Source organism: Aulonocara stuartgranti, assembly GCF_965226115.1.
Source record: "Aulonocara stuartgranti genome assembly, chromosome: 3".
In the NCBI taxonomy this organism is placed as follows: domain Eukaryota; kingdom Metazoa; phylum Chordata; class Actinopteri; order Cichliformes; family Cichlidae; genus Aulonocara; species Aulonocara stuartgranti.
The window spans coordinates 51,774,767-51,792,087 of NC_138941.1; the positions used below are offsets into that span (position 1 = coordinate 51,774,767).

The following is a 17,321-nucleotide window of genomic DNA, read 5'->3' on the forward strand; positions in this document are numbered from 1 at the left end:
GCTGAACACTCGTTGTAAAGGCAGAAAATATGGTTCAAAAAACCAAAAAAGCCTCTGTACCTCACCTCGCTTCTCTGCTTTCTCCTCAAATATGACCCACAACTGTTAATCTTGAACCCAGAAGCAGCGCCTGGATGTAGGTGTGATGTGTGCATGTCACTGCAGATAAACAGCGAACCAAACCTGCTTCACTCGGCTTTGGTTACAAAATTTGGGTTCGGACCTAAAAACAACTCCAGAAGTTTCACTTCTGTAATCTTCACTTATTACCACCCCAGGTTTCCTCTCAGTTTCCATCTGCATTGATTTTTTCCCCACCCTCTCTCTTTTCTCCCCTCCTTCCACCGACTCTTATCATCTCCCTGTGTCACTTCATTCCTCTGTTTACCTCCTTATTTTATTTCCCTTCGCTGCTCGGTCTGTCTCGGTCTCTCAGTCTTTTTTTCCCCTCTGTTTGTGTGACAGTCCCAGTTACAGGGGAGGTTATTGAATTTTTGATGAAATTGGTAGCGGCCGACACTACATCATGAGAATGAAAGAGCGAAAAAGAGCGAGAGAGAGAGAGGTTTTGTCTGCGGGGTGTTATATTTGTGCTGCATAAAATATTTAAGACTCCAGCATTTATTCTCATCGCAGCAGGACTGTGTGTTGTCACCGGCATGTGTGAGTGATCGCTGTATCAATCGGCGTACAGGCTGCGTGTGAGCGATGGTTTCAATGTTTGTGTGCGCGCTCGCTCGGCGCAGAGAGAGACAGAGAGGGCGAGAAACTTCGGAGATTGTGTAAATGAAGAGAGGCGGGGTGAGGGAGGTTGGGGGGTGGGATTGAATCCACGATGAATGAAGCAACCAAGCGTGATATTGCACCACAGTTATGAAACGAGGGGGGGGGGGAACGTGTTTAGGAGGGGAATGAACAATGAGCGGGAGGAGGGAGAAACGAGAGGCGGTGAACTTTCAACCGAAGTGAGGAGGAACAAACCTCCTCGTCTTCTCCCTCGAAATTCTCGCCAAGCAACATTTGATGCAATCTCTAGTATCCAGTAATTCATTAGTCCTCCCCTTCTCCACCTTTCTGCTGTTTCCTGTTATCCAAGCTTGGTTTTTCATATCTCTGCTTCGGCTTCACCCACTTGTCCTCGTCCCCTTCGTCTTGCACGCTTGTACCTTTTATTTGATCTTCTCTCTTTCTTTTCTTTGCTTGTTTCTTCTCCTCTCCTCGTTTGCATCCTCTCCCGTCTCATTGACTGTGTCCTCATCTTTCACCTCACCTTATCTATTCTTTGCTCCTTGTTCTCGCTCATCTATTTTTGTTTCCTTCTCTCCGATATCCTTCTGTTTTTCTCCATTCCTCCTTTATTCTCATGTTCAGTTCTTGTTTTCTTCCCTCTTTACTTTAACTTTTCCATCTCCTTTGTTTACCCTTTCCATTCCCTGCTTTTCTCACTTCCTTCCCTAATTTTTCCTTTCCTATTACTCTTCCTCACTCTCACCATTTCCACTCCTATCCTCACTACCATCAGTCCTTGTTTATTCTCTATTTTTCTCATCCCCCTTTCTCCCCATCTTGCCTCCTTTATGCTTCTGTTCTTTGACCCTTGTGTCCTTATTTGTCTCATTTCTTTTTCACTGTTTTCTACTCTCTCATCATTTCTTCTTCTTTCCACTTTTTGTTTCAACTCCTTGCTTTCTCTCTCTGTCCTCCTGCTCTCCTCACCTTCAGTCCTTTCTCTTCTTTCCATTCTCGCTCCAAATCTCTCCTCTCCACTCCATATTTCTTCCTCTTTCCACCTGCTCCTTCTCTCACCCATAACTTCAGCACTATCAGCCCACTGAATGCCCGTTATCAGTTGTTATCGCTCCCATAGGTACCACCAGCAGGCGGCCTGCTCCGGCAGCTAGGTGAGTAAACAGTGACGAGGCCTTTGCCATTACAGCTCCAAATCTGTGGGACAGTCAGCCAACTGGGATCAGTGCTAACATCACCAGTGCCCTTTAAATCTTTTCTGTTATTCAAAGGATTTCATGAAAGCTTTATTCTCTTCTTGTCTTTGGTATTTTTTAGCTTTCATCTATAATGTTTTGTTTTAATGATTTCCATTTTGAGTTTGTTTTTTTTATTGAATCTTTTAATCTTTTTCTAAAACACATTTTATGGAACAAACATGTTATATAAATGTAGTTTATTTTGATTCTATTGCGCAAAAACAATCTTATGTCTTTCTGCTGAAAGGGCAAAAGAAAGGTGAGTGTTTCCTCCGTGACAGATCAAAAGTAGTCACACTGACATTGAAAAGAATCCACTGCATAGAGTACTGTGCATAAATCTTGTGCCACTCCTTATTTCTCTATTGTTTGCAATCAAAATGGGAAATAGTTGAAGTTTATTCAAACATATGTAAACACAGAATTACAGTATATGAGGCAAAGACAGAGTTTATACAATTCTAATGAGCTCAATAGTCAATATTTGGTGAGCCCACCTTTGTTCTTCAACACACGCTCTCTTAGGCAGCTTTCTTATCATTTCTTTAAGTAGTCTTCAGGAATAGTTCTCTAGGTTTCGTGAAGGACATTGAAAGCTGTCGAGATGATCCCCACACTGCTGAGGTCCGGGCTCTGGGGAGGCCGACCCATGACTGAAAGTGTTCCACTGTGTGCCTTTCTATCCAGGTGTGCTTTTACTGAACTACCAGTGTTTGGTGTCATTGTCATGCTAAAAAAGTGAAACTGTCCACCAATCAGATTCTTTCCAGACTGCACGGTGGATCAAAGTCTGATGGTACTTTTATGGCCTCACAATTTAATCAGTTTTAGGATCTCCAACGCACCTCCCTCCTGACCTATTCATTCGTCCTCGATCTACACAATTGTACAAGCAAACAACCGAGGACTCGCTTGATTTATGACCTCAGGAAACACGTTTCCACTTAATTTATGGCCTGAATTGCTGGTTTGATTCTTAATGTATACAAGAGAATGTTTATGGCGTTATTTTTGTGCCACTGTTCTGAGCGCACGGAAAAAAAAATTGCAGGTGCAAGTGTTGCATTTTGAGGAGAAGTTGATTTTGAACGAAGAAAAACTAAATTTGAGTGAATAAAATTCATTGCTGCGTGCAAAAAATGTATTTCAGTATTTGCTATTATCCACACACACACACACACACACACACACACACACACACACACACAATAGCAGCCCCTCTCGCTCAGTTTTTGCATTTGCACTCGCTCGCAATGTGTTGCTCACGCTCTCAACATTTCTGCCCGTGCGCGCTCAACTCTATGTGTACACCGTTATATTTGTGCCACAAAACCAGCCAATCACAGACTTGGATGCAAAATATCTGACTGGCTGTTCTAGTCTCCAATCAGCTCGAAATGAGGAAATGCAGTATCCCAGAATGCATTTCGTCCAAAACTCAAACGAGGCAGTGGCGGAGGAACACAGAGTGGCAGAGTTTGAAATATTACTCTTTCTGGGTCACAAAATAAACTTTTAAGATATTTTCATGCGAGGATGGTGCTGTGTAAACTTCAAATATCTGCTCGATTTACCAAGACATCACATATTTGCATAAGTGCTCTAACGTTTTCGGAGAGTTAGGTGTTCAGTTTTGAAAAATTTGGTCAATCCAGAATAAAACAGGGTGGAAAATTGAGTATGTCTGCAGTTTTCACACTTTTAAATCTGCCCTAGAAAAGAAAAAAAAGAAAAGAAAACGAAGATCTGACTGCTACACCTGAAGTTTAAAAGCAGTAATTCACAAAGTACTGTTGTCATATCATGGTGCTTACAGAGCCCAGAGTTAAATATACATCAAAACGATCACGTGTTGGAAAGCTCCATTTTCAGTGGGAGATTTTATTATTCAAGATAATCCTCGATAATCTGGCTGACTTTATGTTTATCAGTGATGACAATAAATGATAACACACCTTTTAGCTACAGGAGGGTGTCTGCATGTCAGATGTATGAGAGTGATACCAACTGATAACCACTATTTACTGGGCACGTGCGTCCTCTCATACGCGTCTAATTTTGTATCCCAATATCATCTGCCTTTCTCCTCCCTGCTCTCCATCCTCTCTCATCTTTCTGTCCACTAAGCCGAGCAGTAAACTGCTACAGCTGAGTCTCGCAGCCACGCAGTCATTTGACTGTTATAGTTCTGCAGCTGTGTGGGAGGCGAGCCGAGAAAGCGACTGCGTGCGAATGTGTTGTGCATTGTGACACAGAAACGCTGTATGAAGCGAATCTGTGAGAGAAAACAAAGTGTGTTTAGATTCAGCAGCCAGACAGTGTGCAATTAATCAGCGCAGCCTATAGCGCCGCTCTTTCTAGTAAACATGAACCATTTTTAGGGTGTGAGAAATCAAGCAGCCTGCTGGGATTATGAGCTGCCTGATGCTGTGGCACAGGTTATGCGTTCTTTGTTACATGTAGCGCTGTTAGACATGCACTCCTGTTCACTGATCTGATGTTTGCACAATCAAGTTTGGTCAGCAGATTAGACCTGATCCTTCCATCTCTGCACAGTTGACAATGAGCCGGCTAAACAACTGCAGCTGGTTATAAGCCAACTTTATGCCCGCTAGTTTTAAGCGTGTCTTCTAAAAATCCCGCTTTCACTCTGATAAACAGTTTGATTACAGAGTTTATTCATTAAATATCCGATTCTAATAATGCTAGATCCATTCCATTTTCACTAATGCTACCTAACAACAGCTAACAGGAGGTAACAGGAGCTAAAAGTGCCTAACAGTAGCAGTGTTTAATGGCAGAAAAGTTCAGGACATCCTAAACAAATCAACTCAGTGTCATTGTCATCACTGATTCATCGACTTGTAACAGATTCCTTTCACAAAGTTTTACAGCCTCCTCCAGAGTAAACAGACGTGGACACGCATTGATTTTACACATTGTAACTTTAACTCTTCTCAAATTAAAGAAAAGTGACTGAAGTGAGATCAAAAGACACCGCTGACAGACTGTTACCTAGGCAACCGAAGCTGGAATATGGGCTAGTGACCAAAGGCCTACAAAGAAACCACTTCCTGTGCAGACGCCACCTTAGGTCCACTAATTACAGTCAGCGAAACCATTCGCCACTCCCTCGTTCTCTCTTCCCACACACAGACAGCGGTGCGTCTGAGGTCTGAAACAGTGAGAGCCTCACCTTCACCACATAGATGTCCTGACTTTGACAGTCACTGCATGTGGTATTGAACAGTGCTCTAATAAACCCTCAGCCTGCTCTGCCTAAGGACTGTTCTGCCGCAAATCCAGTTTCTCATTCTGTGCACTCGGAAGATAAAGGGTGGTGGCAGCGCTGATTATTTTAATACATTACCATAAAAGTGACTCTAAATTTAGGAAATTCACATGCTCAATGTGGCAATCTGTCTGAAGAAAAACTATTGTGTTTGTTTGGTTTGTCCTGAGTAGATCTCGGCACAAGTCAACGACTTTTGGTCTGACTGTGCTCGACCCAGAAACGCAGATATGGATATGGGCGATCGTGGCTCAAAGAGCTGGCAGTTCGAGCCCCGCCTCGGACAGTCTCGGCCGTTGTGTCCTTGGGCAAGACACTTCACCTACCGCCTACTGGTGATGGCCAGAGGGGCCGATGGCATGATATGGCAGCCTCGCTTCTGTCAGTCTGTCCCAGGGTGGCTGTGGCTACAACTGTAGCCTCCACCAGTGTATGAATGTGAGAGTGAATGAATAGTGGCACTGTAAAGCGCTTTGAGGGCCCCAAAAAGTGCTATATAAATGCAATCCATTATTATATATTTTATATATCTTTTTACCTGCACACAAAAGCATTTTTTCACTCACACAAAACAGTCATTAGATCCTCCATAACCTGTTTTTTCCACAACATCAGTTTGCAGAATCATGTTTTTAAAATCCAACATTTTTTAATCAATTACTGAACCAAGTGGAAAACAATCTAAAAGTACTCAGAGTTCCTCATTTGAATCAGGTGAATCAGAAACCCCGCAGCTTCCCATGCTGCTGCCGCTGCTGCTGTGGAAAAGAGAGAGATGCAACGAAAGTGTGCAAATCCGAGAGAGCGCCAGAGTTGTGTGTGAAAGAAAATAGATGGGGGTGTGCAGACTGTGAAAGGAAATTAGGGATTATTTACAACATTTGTGTGAAAAGAGAAGGAGAGGCAGAGACAAACACGGTGAGAGACACACACACAGTGCACAGTGTAATCACGCTGACACATTAAAGGTGATAAGTGTGTGTGAAGTACAGATGAGCGAGAACAGGAGGAGTGGGGGGGACACCTGAGCAGAAACAGGAAGTGATCGTGTGAAATAACTCAGAAATGCTGATAAGTGTGTGTGAATTACAGAGCAAGGGAGCAGAACACACACGCAGGAATGCACACAGACACACACGCTCTTGAATGTTGATGCAGGCTGCGTTGCCCGCAGGGCTGCGATCGCTGTTTGCATAATGCGTCACTCTCAGCCGTCATCGCTGTGATCTGCTCGCTAGTTTAGCTCCAGTGTGAGGCTGATTTCTTTCCCCCCAGACTCTGGATCCACCACGTCAGCGCTGATGTACAGATGAGAAGCTTTGATCAGCGCGACATGTTTGTCACTTTGACTCAAGGTTTGCTGAGCGCGTTTATTCTTTTTAGCGACACAGAGAAGAAGAGTTACCGGTAAAAAAACCCTCGTGACTTTTGCACTTTGACCATCAAATAGCCGCATTAAAAAAAACGAGCCCCCCCCCCAACTTTGCATACTGGTTTCAAATGTTTGCAAATCAATAAAATTATGGTCATTTATATGCACAAAGATAAAATAATATACATTTTTAAGCCTTGTCTGAAAAAGGTGTAAAGATTGAGCCGAACACTGTAATTAATTATGACTGCAACTCCTACAGAAAGGTGTTTTGTGCTTTATTTTGCTCCAATTTTTAGGTGTTTATTGTTCCTGGACTATGATGGGATTTACTCCCCCAGAAGAAAATGGACTCCTAATGAGCAGGAAACATTTTCCAGTGATTCCAAAGCAGGGATTGACCAGTGAAAGTAATTCTGACGGCCTGCGATTCATAGACTGCATAGAAAAGATGGATGCAGCCACCATAACATCGTGCCACTGGCTGCTACATCCCTCCTTTGAAGCCACAAATTTGCCATTTGGGCTGACATCTTATGTTATTAAAACTACATGTGCGAGATGAGGACGGGTGGCTTTAATCTGATTGAGAGACACTACACGCTGTTATAATAGCGATTTGTCAAGGATAAGCTAGGCCTGCCCTAAAGTATACCCTGCTTTATCCTCGTTTTGGACTAATGAAAATCATAAAGTACATGTTAAACATCATGTTGTATCATGATAAAGTCTAAAACTTGTGACTGAGACCATCAACTCAGCAGGAAAGTAATCACTGAGCTCATAAATCAAGTGAGACTTTATGCATCTGATATGATTTAAGAAACGATTGTAGTTCAGGTTAAAAAACAAAACAAACACCTTTTATAATAATAACCCCAAGACAGCAACCTCCTCACTGCTTTATCAAAGCTGCCTCCTCCCTTACTTGGGTGAATGATGAAAGAGGCCACACAAAGCACATCCAGTAGTAAGAAAGTGTCAGAGAGAAGTTGTGTGCTACAGGAGAGAAAATAAAAAGTGACTCCTGACTTTCAAACATGTGAGCCTGCTCTGCTGTCTGTGAGTGTCCTGTGTTAAAGGTTTCGGTTAATAATTTGCTCTGCTGACAATTTAAACCAGATACAACCAGAAGAAATCTAAAAATCCCTGAAGATTATACTAGAAATGGCCACCTGCTGTGGTCTTCTACAGTTCTTAGCTGTGAGGAGTTAATATTACAACCAAGGCTGAGTTGAGCACATCTTCAAATAAACACTGGTAAGTAAGAAGCCATCTATGTCCCCTGTGAACGAACATCTTTGAACAGAGGCGGTGGTTTACAACAACTACTGTCTGCCGTCTATTATCCAGTTTTCAGATACCCACTCACATCCTGGGACATTTGACCTCAGGAAATCACATGATAGTGTGGGGCTTGGTCTTACAATGGGTTCACCAGAAACGTTGGCTGCTTGTGACCCACACCCATTTTCACACCTTGGCTCATATGATTAGGTAGAGGATCCATAGTGGGTCCATGACCCTCTTGGGGGGACACTCCCATAGGGCTCAAAATCTCCATTAATTGCACTTAGAACCGAAGAAGCTTCTCAGATGAGAGGTGAAACATCTTCAAGGAAACTAAAAGAAATGCAGATGTTTTTTTTCTCTCCAAGCTCCTTAGACTGGAAATGACATGTTCAGATTTATTTGACTTGAAAGTCTTGGTTAAAATGTAATTGTAATCGTTAATTCAGAGGGTCAGGAACTCCAGTCAGTTTCACTTCAGGCCACTGCAGTATTTCTTTAAAAGACCCACTCTCTTTGCCCAACAAGATAGACACCCTAAAAACAAACTTAGCTAAGGTCACAGTTTGACTTTTCAGCAGAAATAAAATCATTAGCAGCATCCTGGGTCAAACTTTACTTGCATGATAATCTGTGGTTGAATACATGGATATCAAACATACCTCTCTTTTTACCTTTAATAAAAGCAGACAAAGTTTAGAGTGGGAGCTGTTGTTTTAGCATGGTCCTCACGGCCCTATCATTGTACCGAGGACTTTACTGTAATGGAATTGATCGCGAATCAATACAGCTATTATCTAAAACAAACCACTGCCTTGATCAATATTCAGACCACTGACTCATCTTGGCTTTCACTCTGTCTCACTCAGCACTGAGACTCTGGATCTCTGCTGAGCCTGTGAAAAGCTGCTGTATGAACAGTAACTCAAACTTGGCCTCTCCGTGAGTGAAACCTTGACTTGCCTCCACATTTACCGACCTCACATGCAAAGAGAACACGGTATTAATATTCCCCAAGTTCACTGAACAAGCCTGAGCTTCTACTCGACACCAAAAAAATCATTTCCATATCATTATCTGGTGCAACGATGCACAAGACGAAGGTCTGCGCGAATAAGACTTTGAATTGAGATCAATGTAGTACTTCTACACATTTGATGTGTGCAATAAAATAGTCACACATACATCTAGTGCAACTTAAATGGATGTGTACATCACTGTAACCTGATAGTTTCACAGTTCATTTTTATCAAACACTGAAGAGCAGGTTTAAATAAAGGTTTGTTTACAGAAAAATGACTAAAGAAATATCATTTATATTCAACTTAACACAGACAGGCAGGGCAATGGGTTTGTTTCTTTGCTTTAATTAAAAAAAAGGAAAAGTAAACCGGGTCTAGAAATGTACGACCATCGATGGAATTACAGAACGCTACAAAATACAGTAAGTACTTATGTTTTAATCTAAATTTCAAATAAGTTTCATTTTATTTATAAAACAATGCATTTGTTTTCAATTCTGACAGAGAAAATATCAGCTGGAATCAGATTTTTAACTCCCCGGGGTCAATCACATGACCGATTTAAGACGACACAGCAAGAAGATGCAGCGACCCATTTCAACTTGGGTCGACAGTGCGGACTTCAAACTATATACCAGTTTAGGCCTGTGGTGTACTTTGTTGTTTGCAAAACTTGTGTATAATTTTTTAAAAACCATTTCTATTTGCATTTCAAGTTATGAAGATGATTTGTTAAACATGTTTGTAGTTTTTACAGTAAAAAAATAACTTTTTCTACTCAGATTTTATGTTTGTTGTATATCAAAGGGTTAAAACACTGGAAACTGGTCTTAAAAATCCCATACTGGTCAGACTCTAGGAAATACCATCAGCTTTCTGACATGCCATGTTCACCATCTTAGTTTGCAGTGCTAGCATACTAACATTTGATTTAATTAGCATTAAAGACAATTACCAAATGACAATAGATCACCAAATTTAATTCAGAACATCAAACTTTAAATTCCTGGTATTGTTAGCATGACTAAAACAATAAAATGTGACAAGAAAATTATGGAAAGGCGGGAAAATTTAAAGCGCACTTAAAAGGAAAAAACAAAAAACAAAACAGTTTTGCAAAACCAAAAACCAGTATTTATACCAAACTGGTGCAGTTTCAACCCTTTTTCACTTCCTAACAGACTCTACACGTACTCAAGTACATGCAGATATAGTTGGAAATGGTACTCACGTTGAGAAGGCGTTGTTCTGCCTCTCACAGCGGATGCCCTTGCAGTTGTTGGGTTCCTCTGATGCCTTTGTTTCATAGTAGAAATACAGCTGGTTCAAACCATTAGCAAATGCTAACAGGACCTACACATAATGAAAAACACAAGACAAAACACATCAGCGCTGCACTTAAACACCTGATCTAACACATACTCTTAGCAACCACGACACTCCACCCAATGATTTTGCGCCGTCACCTCGAGACTCCACACATTAACCACCAACATATAATGAAATATAATACTGATTTCTCAATATCTGAAAGAAAAAACCCTCAATACTTTTTCATTTTGAAGTGAAGCTCTGCAAATATAACATTTCACTTTTATTACAGGGATTGACCTTTAGTGCCTCCAGGCCATTTTAAAACGCAGCTTTCATCTCAAACAGGAGAGAGCTAACATGAGTAGTGTTACATAAAGCTGCTACTGTGTGAACATGAAGTATTACGGCGTAGGTGCCCGGGGGTTGCTGGGATTGGTTTTAAGACTGTCAGGAGCAAAGCAATTCACACGTGGATTGTGTTGTACGTTAGGAGTTCCTTTGGGGAGGAATTAATGAGTTTCAGATGTAATGAAATGGGCTTGTAATGTCCTTCTACCGCCAATCAAGGATGCAGCATGCTGAGAAATTTGCTTGCTTTCATCATCATCAAAGATGCAGACAGTACTGGATAAAATGGAAACTTCAAAGCTGCTTAACAAGAAACAAAAGAGGGGTGGCCTGAATTCAATTCCTACTGACAACCCGATTGTTGGATGTCTTCCTATCGTTGGGAACGTGTAATAGGCTTGACAATGTTCAAGGTAAATCTGGATGTTTAGCACATGTAAAAAGCAAGTAAGACATCATACTGCCTGTGTAGAAAGCCGGATTGACTGAAATGTTGCATGTCTGTTTCATCGGATGTGTGTGTGTCTGTGTAGACACAGAACCACTTAAACATTCAGACCACACACGCGAGTATCATATTTATATCACGGGAGAGGGGGGAGCAATACAAGCACCACACCAAGGTTATTTCCCTCCACCTGAGACTGAAGAGTATTGATCTTGGCAGGAAGCTACAGTACAGGGAGTGCAGAATTATTAGGCAAATGAGTATTTTGTCCACATCATCCTCTTCATGCATGTTGTCTTACCTCCAAGCTGTATAGGCTCGAAAGCCTACTACCAATTAAGCATATTAGGTGATGTGCATCTCTGTAATGAGAAGGGGTGTGGTCTAATGACATCAACACCCTATATCAGGTGTGCATAATTATTAGGCAACATCCTTTCCTTTGGCAAAATGGGTCAAAAGAAGGACTTGACGGGCTCAGAAAAGTCAAAAATAGTGAGATATCTTGCAGAGGGATGCAGCAGTCTCAAAATTGCAAAGCTTCTGAAGCGTGATCATCAAACAATCAAGCGTTTCATTCAAAATAGTCAACAGGGTCGCAAGAAAAACCAAGGCGCCAAATTACTGCCCATGAACTGAGAAAAGTCAAGCGTGCAGCTGCCAAGATGCCACTTGCCACCAGTTTGGCCATATTTCAGAGCTGCAACATCACTGGAGTGCCCAAAAGCACAAGGTGTGCAATACTCAGAGACATGGCCAAGGTAAGAAAGGCTGAAAGACGACCACCACTGAACAAGACACACAAGCTGAAACGTCAAGACTGGGCCAAGAAATATCTCAAGACTGGTTTTTCTAAGATTTTATGGACTGATGAAATGAAAGTGAGTCTTGATGGGCCAGATGGATGGGCCCGTGGTTGGATTGGTAAAGGGCAGAGAGCTCCAGTCCGACTCAGACGCCAGCAAGGTGGAGGTGGAGTACTGGTTTGGGCTGGTATCATCAAAGATGAGCTTGTGGGGCCTTTTCGGGTTGAGGATGGAGTCAAGCTCAACTCCCAGTCCTACTGCCAGTTTCTGGAAGACACCTTCTTCAAGCAGTGGTACAGGAAGAAGTCTGCATCCTTCAAGAAAAACATGATGTTCATGCAGGACAATGCTCCATCACACGCGTCCAAGTACTCCACAGCGTGGCTGGCAAGAAAGGGTATAAAAGAAGAAAAACTAATGACATGGCCACCTTGTTCACCTGATCTGAACCCCATTGAGAACCTGTGGTCCATCATCAAATGTGAGATTTACAAGGAGGGAAAACAGTACACCTCTCTGAACAGTGTCTGGGAGGCTGTGGTTGCTGCTGCACGCAATGTTGATGGTGAACAGATCAAAACACTGACAGAATCCATGGATGGCAGGCTTTTGAGTGCCCTTGCAAAGAAAGGTGGCTATATTGGTCGCTGATTTGTTTTTGTTTTGTTTTTGAATGTCAGAAATGTATATTTGTGAATGTGGAGATGTTATATTGGTTTCACTGGTAAAAATAAATAATTGAAATGGGTCTATATTTGTTTTTTGTTAAGTTGCCTAATAATTATGCACAGTAATAGTCACCTGCACACACAGATATCCCCCTAAAATAGCTAAAACTAAAAACAAACTAAAAACTACTTCCAAAAACATTCAGCTTTGATATTAATGGGTTTTTTGGGTTCATTGAGAACATGGTTGTTGTTCAATAATAAAATTATTCCTCAAAAATACAACTTGCCTAATAATTCTGCACTCCCTGTAGTGAGGTCAGCAACACATAGTGATGTGGTGGTGCAGAGACTGTTCTGCTAATCAAGCTAACCGTGCCATAAAAGAAAAAGAAATTAAATCTGCCTTCGAGAGAAGAAGGCTGAAGGGTTCAAAATTCACTGATGAATTCAAAGAGCCTGGTTCAAGAATTTTCAGCTACCTGCTAGCTGCAGCTTTGTCCTTACTTCTACTCTGCATGGTAGTAAGGGTGGGAAGGTGTGCTGTAGAACTGACAGATGGGTTCAAGGTGGGGGTAAGATTATATCAGACATCAACTCTGAGCCATTCTTGTTTGCAGTGGTGATGGAGAGGCTGACAGATGAGGTCGGGAAAGAGATTCTGTGGACTCTGGTTTTTACACACAACACTCTGATCTGTAGTGAAAGTAGGGAGCAGATGGAAAAGTGGCTGGAGAGGTGGAGGTATGTGTTGGAGACACGAGGAATGAAAGGCAGTAAGCAAGACAGAAATCATGTGTGTGAATTAGAAGAAAACAGATGGAAAAGTTGACGTGTAGAGTGAGTGAAGGTAGAGGAGATTAAATACCACTCAAAGCAGCAGCCTTTTAGATAAAATTGAAGTGAATGCTAATGTGGGTTCTTAACTTCAAAATGAACTCACTAATACAATTAGAATTCAAAAGACAAAGGCTGAGCATCCATCTATACATATTCTGTTTATGCAGTTCAGGGTAACTGGGGGACTGGAGCCCATCTCAGAGGTCAGGACGGGCTCCATCCTGCACAGAATGGTGGGCGATCGTGGCTCAAAGAGTTGGCAGTTTGACCTTCTTTCCTCCTTTATGTTGACTTACTTCTGATTGGCTGCCACTCATAAACCGAACATTTGAACAGAAGGTAGGTGGGGCTACTATGCTCATAGTCAGGGATGTGGGCCTGAGGGTGCATATTAGGGAGATCCCCTTTCAATACATAACATTTACAGCAGCCTGAATCCTGACCTTTGGCTTACAAAGACTTTTGAATGCATTTAATATGAGCATCCACCACTCAAACAGTGCATGTAATAGAAACTCAGTACTGTTGCTGCTGCAGTAACTTTAATATTCAATATTTTTTCCTTCATTGTGTGGAGCTGGAAAAGAGAACATGATGTGTCCTTGTAGCAGGGAGTGTCCTGCTACAGAGTGAGTCAGATGTTTTCTAAGTGAACATAATTACATTATTCTCCTCTAGAAAATAGAAAAAAATATTATATTGCTATGAATTATATAAGCTGCAACCAGTACTAAAATATAAGATGATTGAGTGATGGTACAGTTTATTAGATCACTGGCTCTCTCAGTCTGCATGTCACACTGTCCTTGGAAAAGATGCTCGAGCCCATGGTACTTGGAATGTATCAGCATGCAAATGTATGACATAAATAAAATGCTGTTTTGTTGTACTATAGGTTTCTGAGTGCTCACTAGAATCAACACTTCACTGCTCTCTGGTCAAGGCCCTGCTTATTTAAAATGATAAAAACCCCAAGCTTGAGCCTTCTTTTCTTAGCAGACACACACCAAACTTGTCATGTATTGCTAAGATCTTAGCAAAGGCTGTGGATAAGGAGCTTATAGCGGTTTTAGATAAAAACTGTATTCTTGATAAATGTAAATCTGACTTTCGCAGCGCTCATTCTTCTGAAACAGCTCTTTATACAGTGTCCATGCACAGTGATGCAGGAGGATGTTCTGTTTTGCTGATGTTGGACTTTACCTCTGCTTTTGATACTGTTGGACATCACATCTTGTACAATAGGGTAACAATAATAGGGTAATAAATCACTGTGTGGGTGCATCAGGATCTGTGTTGAAGTGGTTTGCATCATAGCTGCCTGAACAACGCTTTTCTGTGGCAGTTTCTCATACAGATCCTTGTTTTCTTCTCTTAGCGACAGTGTGCCACAAGCTTCTGTTTTTTAGCCCTTATTGTTTGTATTACACCTGCTCCCTCTTCAGCACATTTTGAGCATCTTTAAATGCATTTGTTACCGCTGCTATGCAGATGACATTCAGTTATGTATCTTTTTTACGCCTCAAGATGTCTCTAAGCTGTAGATCCTGAATAGGATCTATTAAAAGTTAGGTGGCTGACAACTATCTCCAACATAATGAAGGAAAAACTTATTTCTTTGTGTGTCCCTGATGTATTTGTGATTAAGATAAGCTCTTGGACCCCTTGTGACAATTGCTAAATCCTCAATGGGGATCCATGGTTCAACTTTATACTTGTTTTTAACACTTAAGTGTCACATTGTGTTCCATTTGTGTGGAGATTATTATAAATGCATTTATAATTGGTGTACTGTAATTCAATGTCTGCTTGTCTAAGCAAAAACTAGTTGAAATCTCTGCAGGTTGACGTTGACCTTTCACCTCTATATGCCCCAAATAGGTCCCTGAGGTCATGTGATCAGGGCCTCGTAGGAGTACATCATTTGAGGCTAAAAACTAAAGGAGAGAGCTTTTCTAAAAGTGGCCCCCAGACTGCGAAACTCCCCCCCCCCCCCCCCACACACACACACACTTACACAACGCACATGCAAGGTACTCTTTGTGTGTATGTAGACGTCATATGTTAATAAACCTATTTATATTCATGCAACCTCAATAACAGAGCAGTGTTGTGGGGGAGCGGACGAGAGCGACTGGGGTCAGGCGAAGGAACGGCGCTTGTCCAGTTCCCTCCTGTGCACGAGAAACATGAAGAACTTTGCCTACTCGTGTCTTGCTCTTGCTGTGTAGTAGACCTGTCTTGAACGTTCCAGCGAATAGGTTTAAGCTACAAACCCATCAATTATGTCTTACCAGACAGTAAATGAAGAGAAATTTGAGGATGTCCAGAAGCATCCTTCCTAAGGAGATCTGCAGTGGCCCAAGGTGGGAGTTGGCGGTGAAGAGGGAGATGAGTCTGAGAGAGCTGAAGATGTTGGCAATGGCAAACAGAGCCTCGGCTATCAGCGTCGGGTGCCACATCTCCCACTCCTCCCTAGGCCGAGAGGAGTTATACTGAAAGAATAAAAGATAGGAAGGAGAGTGAGGCAGGAGGTGAGAGGAACAGCAGAGGAAAAGATTAATAATATATATATATATAAATAAAACATTTTTTCCATAGTAGCTGGAAGAACATTAGATGGGAACAATGATGTAAGTTTTTTCTATCCATCATAGAGGGTTTAACCTCACTGAGCTGAATGCTTAAGAGGCTTTTCATTTGCCTCTACCCCACATCTCAACTAAGTTTTATCTAAAATGACTTTGTACTTTTGTGTGTGTGTGTCTAATCTCACAAACATCACAGAAAATGTACCTCCGCCTCCACTCTCCTTTTGGCAGAGGAATAAGACCTTTAATGGTGTCCAGTCTCTGTGCTATATTATGCTAAATATCTCCAGACTGAGTCAACCTTGTGTAAAATTGTTATTATTATTATTTTTTCTGCAAAACTGGAGCACAAACGCAGGACAGAAGAGGCAGGTAAACTGAACAAAAGACAAATGATTTTCTAGTTTGCAAAGATCCAGTAAAACAAAGTTCATCTTTTAAAGTGAGAAATTAAAAAGAGTAAAAACAACACAAGGAAGACGCAGGACTTTTTATACACACGGTGACCTAATAGGAAACTTTTCACAACTTCCAGGGAAGCAACTGAAGCGACAACCAATGACAGCACAGGATACCATCGATTGGCATAAGATGTGGTCGTAAGTAGCCTACATTACATGGTTGCCTAGGCAACCAGAGCCTGTAATGTCTGCAAGCCTGACCTGCAGTCAGCTTCAAAGCGATGCTCGACAAGCAGATCACTGCCAGCGTGGACGCAGATTAAAAAACATCAGGAGGGTGATCATGAAGCACAAAGCCTTCAGTGTTTCCCCACACACACACCTGACATGATTTTCTTGTTTAATCTACCAAGAAAACATTCACATTCACAGCTGCTTCACTAGTGGAAAATCCACTTGCTCTTATTTTGAAAGTTAATTTGCTGCTAACTATTTATCGCTTTATATTCCTGTGATTTTTATTTTTTATTTTTGGGAGCTGATGATTGTTTTTGGCTGTGAGAATATTTTATGTTTAATTTTTGTTTGTTGTTTATATGGTGAATGGAGTTTTCAGCTTTTAAAAAAAATATTACTCATTTCCAGTTGGTCCTGTATATATTTAATCCTTTGGATTTAGAAATGTAAAAACCGTGATTATTTTCTAACATTTCTTTTTCTACCCTTGTCAGTCAAGTCTGAGCTTTATTTGTATGTGCCACTGTATATGTTCAGTTATTGTTCGTTTTAGCTACTGGGGATGAACAGTAATTGTATGTCATTCTATCGTGTCACACTTCCTGTTTTATTTGGGTAACAGGTGTATTCCCTTGTTCCATTTCCTGTGTTATCCTAGATTTTTGGACTAATCAGCATTAAGCACTCATGTTAAGTTTGATGCCGGC

The 17,321-nt window shown here is 41.4% G+C and overlaps 1 protein-coding gene across 1 annotated transcript in view; it reads right to left on the reverse strand.

Moving 5' to 3' along the window:
- trpc5a (transient receptor potential cation channel, subfamily C, member 5a) overlaps positions 1 to 17,321 on the reverse strand; it is a gene marked incomplete at its 5' end in the record, with an annotated part of 130,521 nt that overhangs the window by 17,788 nt on the left and 95,412 nt on the right. The window contains 2 exons of the mRNA XM_082528691.1: positions 10,193 to 10,314; positions 15,680 to 15,880. Coding sequence (XP_082384817.1) covers positions 10,193 to 10,314; positions 15,680 to 15,880 — 323 coding nt within the window. The remainder of the gene's footprint in view (positions 1 to 10,192; positions 10,315 to 15,679; positions 15,881 to 17,321) is intronic.